The sequence below is a fragment of the Hylaeus volcanicus genome, chromosome 3 (assembly GCF_026283585.1).
Source record: "Hylaeus volcanicus isolate JK05 chromosome 3, UHH_iyHylVolc1.0_haploid, whole genome shotgun sequence".
Taxonomy (NCBI): domain Eukaryota; kingdom Metazoa; phylum Arthropoda; class Insecta; order Hymenoptera; family Colletidae; genus Hylaeus; species Hylaeus volcanicus.
In genome coordinates this window covers 12,615,362-12,625,309 of record NC_071978.1, presented here as the reverse complement: position 1 = coordinate 12,625,309, position 9,948 = coordinate 12,615,362, and the positions used below count along the sequence as shown (strand labels likewise).

The window sequence follows — 9,948 nt, the reverse complement described above, 5'->3', positions numbered from 1 at the left end:
TGTTTCGTACATTTAGTATTTAATTTTACTTTAAGTTAATTATACGGAAAATGAGATATTGGGATACATACCTTCGAAAAATTAACTCGTCCTGTTCACCGCTAGGTGGTGATACCATTTTCGCCTTAAATCGAGCGAGATCGAAATTATTCCTTTCATCATCTGTTTAGATAATTATTGTTACTTTAAATAACTATTCATAAAAAGTGATAAATATGACATATTAACTACTATATCGTAATGGTATAAAGTAAAGCTGCTTAGCGAGCGATGACTTTTCTGAAAGCACCCAATGGCATCCTGCTTTAGATATTTTACTAAAATTTACTAAATACAATACGAGCATGTTGGGACACGAGTATCCTGTCTTAGCGATACCTGGTTTCAGGTAAACGCCACGTCTATGTGCCGACAGTACTCCTAAATACACCACTCACCGGTTAGTTGGAAAGTTGGAATGATATTAGTGATATAAGTCTAAGGAAGTTATCACGAGAGAAAATATGACTCAGTGTAGTCTAATTATATTAATATGGAGTGTCACGCTGCTTTTCGGTTTACATGTCCGACCTCTCATCGCTGTCGACGATGATTCCTACTTGAACCTTAAGAATGTGGAGAAACATATCGATTTACAATCTCAATTAACAAAAATCACGACTAGACTTGTATTAGAAAATGGAAGCAAGGATCGACACATACGAAATTTCCTTTTTTCATTGGAACCTGAACAAAAAAGCAGTCTCAGCTATATAGCAGCTTACAGGGAACCTGTACGGGTTGAGCTGAAATTGAGCGAAACGAAGATAAACGAGCATCCAGATAAGACTTTTTATAGAATCGAATTGAAGGAACCACTCTCTCCTGGTAGAACTATGTCTGTTGAAATTGAAATGATATTAACACACGAGCTTACACCTCATCCGAAGGAGATCACACAGAAAGAGAAGCAATTAGTAAAATATACAGGAAATATCTATCTTTATTCACCTTACAATATAATGAAACAAACTACCATTGTATCTTTGCCATCACGTAATGTGGAAAGTTATACCAAGTTTAAACCAGTTTCGCAAAGTGATTCAATGATCACATATGGTCCATACGAGAAGCTTCCTCCTTTTTCGTATGAAGAATTGAATATACACTTTGAGAATAACAATAAGTTTCTCACCGTTACCAGGCTTGAGAGAAGTATCGAAATATCTCATTGGGGTAATATTGCTGTTGAAGAACGTATTGATTTAGTACATACTGGTGCTTTATTGAAAGGTTCATTCTCACGCTACGAATATGCTAAGGAATCAAAATCTGGACAGGCTAGTATACAGAGCTTTGATACTATTTTACCTGCAGCTGCCTCTGATATTTATTACAGAGATGAAATTGGTAATATTTCAACATCCAATACTCGTATTAAAAAAGATTCCGTGGAGTTGAATCTTCGTCCACGATTCCCACTCTTTGGTGGCTGGAAAACCAGATACATAGTTGGATATAATGTACCTAGCTATGAGTATCTATTCCATTCAGGGGACCAGTACACTTTAGAAATGAGACTACTGGATCACGTATTCGACGATATGGTGGTAGACGAACTGCTCGTAAAAATTATTTTACCAGAGGGTTCAAAGAACATTGAATTGAACCTTCCATATTCAGCAACACGTTTATCAGATTCTCTTCATTACACGTATCTAGATACTACTGGTCGTCCAGTAATTTCTGTCACAAAGAAAAACTTGGTTGAAAACCACATTCAAAATTTCAAGTTAAAATACTCGTTTCCGCGTATATTAATGTTACAAGAACCATTACTTGTAGCAGCTGCATTGTACTTGTTATTTTTGTTAGTAATTACATATGTAAGGCTCGATTTTTCAATCGACAAAGATGAGGTTTCAGAAAGTAAGTTGAGAATTGCTGGACAGTGTGAAAAAATTTTAGCTGCACAAGATCGACGAGTAACTTCTTATAACGAGTTAGACGATCAGTTAGCATACCTCAAAACGAACAAAGACGCCAATGCATTTTTGTCTGTTGTCAAAGGCATTAATCAAGAATACAAAAGTGCAACAAGTACTGTTGCAGAAATCGCTCAACGTTTGAAAGGAGAATCCGGGGATATTTACGATCGCGTTCAAGAATTGCAAAAGTATGATAAGACATTGAAGGAACTTTATAATCAGCAGCAAGCACTCTATGTAGACAAATTAGTACCAGGGAAAATAGGACGTCAACCATTTTTAGAAGCAGAAGCAGCTATTGCTAAGAAGAAAGAAGAATGCGTGGAAAAGATAAATTCCATTGTGAAGTCTTTGCAGTAATAAAATTCTTCGAATTTGAAAGAGACTTAATAAAGTTAATTTAAACAATTAGCTAACAAATTTTCCATGATAAGTTACTATAGAACCTTTCCTGTACACTAAGTTAAGATTTGTAATAAAGAAATATAAATTATATGCCACATATTTCTCATTTATCTAATTTTGACATAACATTAGTTACATTCGAATATATATGAAGTATTTATATTTTTTATTCAAATATGTTAAGAAGCTTTTACTTATAAATGTATAAATTTCTTACGAAATTTTTAAGAAATGATGAAGTTCATACAAAATTTATAAATTTAAATAGTCATTGGAATGTGTTAATTGCATTTTTAAAACAAAAATGACTCGATTAATAATTTCGAAAGTTTCAAATCTCGAGCTACAGATATGAACGCTTATCACTATATGCACATATAAATGTATACGTACAACTAAATAGAAAATAATATCTGGTTTACTCGATAAAAATGATGATATACAGTTTCCAAAGAATATAATTTAGTTTCAAATTGTTACATATATTTAGTAAATGGTACGAAAGCATAACTTCCATTCTGATGGAACATGAAATGGTGAATAAATCCATGTGTCAGTGCATAACGCCGGTTAAATAAGACACCTGCTAACCTTTCAGACAGTACTGTGCTTAGAAAACTGTCACTTCGTTCATAAGTTGAATGCTCGGAGCTAGAATGAGTAATTTACGAAAATTCATAGGTAACCAAACACTTTTCTCGATAGTCACGTTAATGTTTCCCACGTCTGATATTTTTATTTATGCTGCAGCGTATTTTTTCTGTTGGTTTCAAATATTTAGAGGGAGGTTATGCACTGACGATTGATACGTTCTACCGTTGTTAATTTTAATACAGATATCGGGGCCAATTTGACGGACTCTATGTACCAAGGAATTTACAATGGATCACAGAAACATCAGCCGGATTTAGATAAAGTTTTAGAACGAAGTTGGAACAATAATCTGTCGAGAATTATAATTACTGCTGGTAACATAGAAGAAAGCAAGAAGGCTCTTGAAATAGCACGAACAGATGGTAAGTTATCGTTAAATAAATATTTGAAAATTTTAAGTTAAATTATATATGTAAATTAGTTCAAGAAAGGAAACATTGTCACTGTCGTGTCTCTCTATCACGGGCAGCTATAATCTATAATTTTTTCATTCTCTTACGCATAAAACTATGGATGTGTTGTAAATGAGTACAATAATTTTGGTTACGAGGGTAAAGATTTATTATTATAATATACTACTGTTTATTTATCTCTTATTAGATCGCAATGCAATCATTGCATATGAAGAAACCGCTGAAAGAGAGATGCAATGGTTGCTGTGATTCTGTTCTATAACTGCAACAACAAAATGCATGTCAATGGAAATATCTAGGTATACATTACATTATCATTTTTTGCATTCTGTTCAACTTTGTCACATATTGACCATTGGATATATTCCAGAACGATTATTTTCAACGATCGGTTGTCATCCAACACGTTGTAATGAATTCGAAGAAAGTGGCAATCCTGAAGCATACCTTAAATCAATGTCAGACCTAGCTGGGGATAATAAAGATAAAATTGTTGCTATCGGTGAAATGGGGTTAGATTATGATAGGTTACAATTTTGTTCAAAGGATGCCCAGAAAAAGTATTTTGAAATGCAATTATCCTTGTGTTCAACTTTAAAATTACCAATGTTTTTACACTGCCGTAACGCTAGCGAAGATTTTGTAAGAATTTTAAGAAAACATAAAGATACATTAACAGCTGGCGTTGTACATTCCTTTGATGGCAATCCAGAAGAAGCTAATTCTATATTACAAATGGGACTGTATATTGGAATTAATGGATGGTACGTCAAATAAATTATATACATTTTGTATGAAAACAAAACTAATTTTCATCACATTCACAGCTCTCTTAAAACAGAAGAAAATCTTTTCTCTGTCACAACTATTCCCTCGGATAGGTTGATGATAGAAACTGATTGTCCATGGTGTGAAATAAGACCAACACATGCATCAGCAAAAGATGTTATCACCAACTTTCCATCTGTCAAAAAAGAAAAATGGCAGCCCGATCGGATGGTTAAAGGAAGAAACGAACCATGCACCATAGTGTAAATATTAATAATGAAAATAATGTTAATAATTATTGATAATATAATTGCATGATTTCACATTATCGTATGATTTTTTTCAGTCAGATTTTAGAAGTACTAGCACGAATTAGGGATGAAGAAGAAGAATACCTGTGCAATCAAATATACAAAAACACGATGAAGGTTTTTTTCCCTCACGAACTGTAACTATAACTGGTGTTTACAACCGTTGCACGCTCATACATATAATCAGGGAGGAATGCTGTGAAACTATATAGCAGAAGAAAGAAAACTAATTTCTACCAAATTCATTTCTCATAAGGAAGAAAACGACGATACTCATTTTTACATGCATAGCTCTATGGATGCGACTGATGTCACATTCCATCGATCTCTTTCCATATAAAACTTTAATATATTCTTGTTAAAATTATCATTACCACCATAATCATCTCCATTAGTTGCATTATTAGCGCTATTATATTTATAATTATAATAATAATTATTATTACTACTCCTATATTTATCAACATTATTCTATTACTCCTACGAACATCGCTATCGCTACACTTATTGATGTATCCAATGACATTAAGTTAATATTTCTGCATATATTAAGAAATTAATTATACTGTCCACTCCTCCTTTTATTTTTATAAGAAAAATACCAAAAAAAATAACTTTATTCAATATATGTTCAATTCACATATTAACTTGTTATATCGTCATTTAATTCACATACCAGGAATACTAAATGAAAATATATTAGTAAATGTACAAAATAATAGGTACGAATTTGATACTAAATAGAGTAATCTATATATTACTTTAATCATTATTTTGCTTGATATAGACATTAACCTAAAAAAAGACCAACATTTTGACAGAATTTTCGGATTTTCAAAATGTTACGATTCATTGAAACATGTTACATTCTTCGAATATCACAGGTGGGTAAAATGGCCGCCGCAATACATTTGGAAATATGCAACGTTCAACTTCGGAATCATAAAAATAAATGCTAAGATGTGAGAGGAGATTTTTATCAACTGAAAAAATCGGTTGGATCATTCAATGAATTTCATTCATGGAACTTTCGATAATGTTTGCACCTTCTCATATACCCAATCGTAAGTTTGACTCGCCAATGTTTGCGTGGTATCGATAGCTTTTGAGGCATAATTTTGCAAATTTTCTGGACTTAGCTTGCCACTAAAAAAAATAACAAGTACATAAAAACTATTGATTTTAAATTACAACAAAATTCCTTATACTTCCTAAATTTGTTGAATAAGCAGTATACATACTCACTTTTAAAAAATATTTGTACTTACACAAAAACATTATGCTCTAACCATTGTATTGTTGTACGTGAATATTCAATGAACTTCTCTCCACAAACATTAGAGTAAAATTTTACAAGTTCCAGACCTTGGTAACTCCGTAAACGAACTTCATCTAACATTCCTGGAGCATAATATTCGATCTACAAAACACAAAAAGCAATTCTGTCAAATACACGTATCTTGTATCAAACTTTTGATATTTACCGTTTGTAAGACTATAGGTCCTTTCTTTTCAGTATATGCGATAGCATTGTCATAAATTTTAAGAGAAACATTTTTCATCACAAGATACAAGTCTCCAGCCAATTTGATGTACGGTTTACATGTTTCAACAGTTGCTTTGTAATATTCTGGTGAACTAGCTTCTATAAATTCAAGTGCTTTAGATGAATATCCTTGCACCATGATCCATGCATTTTGTCCATGCGCCAACAATCCGCTTCTGTTCAAGAACTTAACCGTACTGGATTCTAAATGATAGTAATATCAATGATATATTGTTAAAAGATAATAGATTCAAATGTGACAGATGTTCGTATTTCTTATCTCTATTACCTTTTAGATTACCATGCTGGTAAACATCATAACCTATAACAGCACCGATCAGAAATAATAACAAAACGATCCCCTTTCCCCACGGAAATTTCTTATTGGACGAAGCTGTCATTTTCACTAGTAGTGTCTGCAAAATAAAATAAAATTAATCAAATCTACGCACCGTCGCGACAACTTATTTATCGCTTTAAATATCGACAACCATCCTTTCATTAACAAGTTTAAGAGACCAAAGGTCATCGTAAACACCGTTAAATTATCGTTGATATATACATACAAACGAGTTATGTTCTTCGATTCGCATACGCATATTTCCTTACCTCTGATTCGAAGTGTAGAGAGAATGTCTTTGAGATTATTCTATTTTAATTGTTTTAAATAAGCATCCGCTGATAAAAAAGAAATATGATGACGACAAACGTTGAATATCGTCACTGATGGTGCGAGGCGGACAATATGCGATCGATACTACTTCCGAGAAAACACGCTCACCTAACCTAAGTTACACCTGAGATTTGAATTTATCGAGACGTTCGATAGCAACGTTCTCCAGAGCAAACGTTTCTACGAATGTTACTAAAAATTTTACGCGTGACCAAGTAATCTTTTTCACGTGCGAATAAAGGCAATTAGATTAGATACAAAGCAAATTACATGTTATGTGAAATTCTATATAAGTGTCGTTGCGCAGACGTGAAAAAAAGAGAATAATGGAATATTACGTGCAGGTATGACGCGCGACATTTAAACAAATTTTAAACTCGAGAGCCTCCGTGCAAAGTCAATGCTGGATAAAGTTTAATTAAAAAATGATTAAAACAGATATGCATTAATCGCTTACGTAATTCGATGATTAAATTAATTACGATACGAATTACTGATTGGTCATTATTCAAATGAAATCATTCGCCACTCGCGTAATATACAACAGACATGTATGACGAGGAGGTTCTTATGAGAGACTAGTCATACAACTAGTGACAATCAATTTCAATTTTAATTGAATTATACTATTACTTTAGGTGTATATCAGTAATTACAAATTTCAAAATACTTTCACATAAGTATCAACTTGACGAGTGTAATTTATAGATGATATTTCAATTATAAATCCAAACCTACCTTGCATATTTTACTGCAACTAGTGGCAAGAGTCTCATCTTTGCCTTTTTTCCACCTCTCGTTAGTTGTTTGAAATATTATACACGTTTCTTTGAAACACTTTGTTTTCCAAATTGTATGCAAGGTGCTCCATTTGGCATCTGAAAAATAAAATGAATTTGTTAGTTCTATTTGCGAATACACTGATTAAGAATTTATATTTTCAATATATCTTACCAATGTACGTTAAAATGAGATGAGATTGATACAAATTCTTGGCATGAAGAGATCTCCAAACAGAAAAACAAAGAGAGTCTGTAGCCAAGCAAGCTACAAGAGCTTTAACTAATTCATCCCTATAGTTTGCATGTATTTTTGGTGTAATTTTACCCATTAATAGTTCAAACAATTTCGTGTAACTTATATTTTTATTTTTAAATAGAATTAACTGGAAAATGTGTAAGAAATATTATATTATCTTAGAATAGTTGTTAATACCCATAAACATTAAATGCTTACTCTCAATTTTTCAATGCTGTTGTTGATCTCTCTGCCTACAGTGACAGGTATATTAAGCTTTCCAGAACATGTATCTTCAACAATGTCAAGATATTGTTCTAGCTTAAGATCGTGAAAGTTTTCGTGTCCGAAAACAAGATCATTAAGAATTTGTGCTACATAACTAGAATAACTCTTTGTTTCTAACATGGGCGACATTACTTCGTGCCATACTTTCAAACCCACAGCCAAGTTTGTTCTACCAGCTTGGGACAAAGCCCACAATAACGACAGCCCAATAGTTTTTCTATTTTGATAGGAATTTCTCACAGTGATCAGTTTAGGAATGTTAGCAATAGTCATCTCTGGATTAATACGCGCTAGAAGTTGTAAAAATATTTTGTGCCCAACAATGGCCGATCCTTTTACCATATCGGTAGCCATTGCAGTCAGAGTATTTTCATAAAAAAGTTGTGCTGTCTGTTTCCCTGCCATCTCAATAGCCTTTTCTAAAGTGGAAGAAATTGGTTTAGGTACTATGTTTAATGGATAATCTTTAGGTTTTCCAGAGAAGATTGCATCTTCTTTGTCAATAGGTATTTTTACATTGAGAAATGCAGCAAGATCTTTGAGCCAAATTAGAGGTGCTTCTGGAAACCTGGCTTGACCATTGGTCAAGACATCCGAAAGCTCGTCAGAATTAATCTATTGGAAAAAAGAATGAATAAATTTTATATGAATTGAATAAAAGTTTGCTTAAAAATGTATAAATTTATACCATATTTAATGCATCTTTTATAGATTTTGGAGGTTTTTCCTTAGGCTCTTGCTTCTTTTTCTCTGATTGTTGTTTTTGTTCCTTCTTCTTCTCTTCATTTTCTTTAGTTTTATTTTCTTTCTCCTTCGATGGTTTCTTATTCTCTTTGTTATTTTCCAAATTATCATATAAACTTTGCACTTGGCTCAGGGGTACTAAAAAAGATAATCTCTTTTAATAACATATTTTTAAACCGTAATGTAACTCTATGTTAAACATTCTGCGATACATATGGTGGAAAGATATTTACAGTGTCTACTGTTTAAATAATGTTAATTGGTAATCGTAACAATTTTAATTAATGATATCAAATGAAAATAAGTTATCCGAGGTTAAAAATAATAGCTTACAAAAATCTTCCACTTTTGGTGCATTCTCGATAAATTTCTTTTTTTCAGCTTTCGTGAGTTTGTTAATCTTTCCATTGCTCTTGTCCTTTTTATTTCTTCCAACTAATTCCCAACCACCGGACGACATAGCGTAATAAATGCAGTAAAGAAACGAATACTCAACAATACTACTGCTGCTAAAAGGCACTTAAGTATTTGTTTCTGTTGGCAGTTATGTTGTCGGCAGAATATTGTACGTGGTCGCGCATGCGTATGCATAAACCTGCCACGCGCTATTTTCGCTCGTATCAACTAATTTTGTCAGTCCTTTTATAGAAAGGAAATATATATTATCTGAACGACGTTTAAGTCAGATAAGTAATTGTAAAACTCTGTAAGATATTATAATACTTGGTTACCTATTAAAGACCAGCAAGGATTTCTTAGTATAAACTTTCTACTTTCACTTCATAAACTTAACTTTCTCTTTATTTCTATTTGATCAATCATGTGACAATTTCTATATTATGAATGTTGATGATCTTTCGATTTCGTAGTTGTAAAAATATATCTAAAGATATTTGTAATATTTTATTCGAACTTGCTATTGAATTTTTGTAAAAAAACTGTTACCGATGAATGATAATTGATCGTTTAGATTTCAGATCTATAGATCTGAAACTATTTTATTAGAAACTTTAGAGATCTACCACAGAGGGCACTGATCATAGATCCAAAAATTGAATTGGTTCGATTATCACTAGATGGCTATTTGTACAAAATTTGAACTACTTAAAAGGAATGAATAATATTTTTCAACAAACAAACAAAAATCTTCTCTATTTTTATT

General features: G+C 32.3%; 3 protein-coding genes across 6 annotated transcripts; 2 read left to right on the top strand and 1 right to left on the bottom strand.

Moving 5' to 3' along the window:
* The first annotated feature begins 373 nt into the window (after positions 1 to 373).
* LOC128873508 (dolichyl-diphosphooligosaccharide--protein glycosyltransferase subunit 1) lies at positions 374 to 2,471 on the top strand. The gene has a single exon (XM_054117132.1). It carries the CDS (start codon positions 504 to 506, stop codon positions 2,325 to 2,327), a length of 1,824 nt encoding a protein of 607 aa, XP_053973107.1. The 5' UTR covers positions 374 to 503; the 3' UTR covers positions 2,328 to 2,471.
* Positions 2,472 to 2,767: 296 nt separating this feature from the next.
* On the top strand, positions 2,768 to 5,517 carry LOC128874299 (deoxyribonuclease TATDN1). Of its 4 annotated transcripts, none has more exons than XM_054118907.1 (5): positions 2,768 to 3,053; positions 3,154 to 3,388; positions 3,810 to 4,203; positions 4,267 to 4,470; positions 4,554 to 5,517. In XM_054118907.1, the coding sequence occupies exons 2-5, from the start codon at positions 3,235 to 3,237 to the stop codon at positions 4,657 to 4,659; spliced, it is 858 nt and encodes a 285-aa protein (XP_053974882.1). In that variant the 5' UTR covers positions 2,768 to 3,053; positions 3,154 to 3,234; the 3' UTR covers positions 4,660 to 5,517. The 4 variants fall into 4 exon arrangements, with proteins under 4 accessions (XP_053974882.1, XP_053974883.1, XP_053974881.1 ...); XM_054118908.1 differs by having other exon boundaries at positions 3,123 to 3,388; XM_054118906.1 differs by having other exon boundaries at positions 2,769 to 3,053; positions 3,209 to 3,388.
* Positions 5,118 to 9,379, bottom strand: LOC128874297 (transmembrane protein 214-B). The gene is made up of 9 exons (XM_054118904.1): positions 9,120 to 9,379; positions 8,731 to 8,924; positions 7,974 to 8,657; positions 7,692 to 7,902; positions 7,476 to 7,615; positions 6,354 to 6,480; positions 6,003 to 6,268; positions 5,787 to 5,938; positions 5,118 to 5,664 (listed from the first exon to the last, which is right to left on the bottom strand). Exons 1-9 carry the CDS (start codon positions 9,244 to 9,246, stop codon positions 5,538 to 5,540), a joined length of 2,028 nt encoding a protein of 675 aa, XP_053974879.1. The 5' UTR covers positions 9,247 to 9,379; the 3' UTR covers positions 5,118 to 5,537.
* Positions 9,380 to 9,948: the final 569 nt, after the last annotated feature.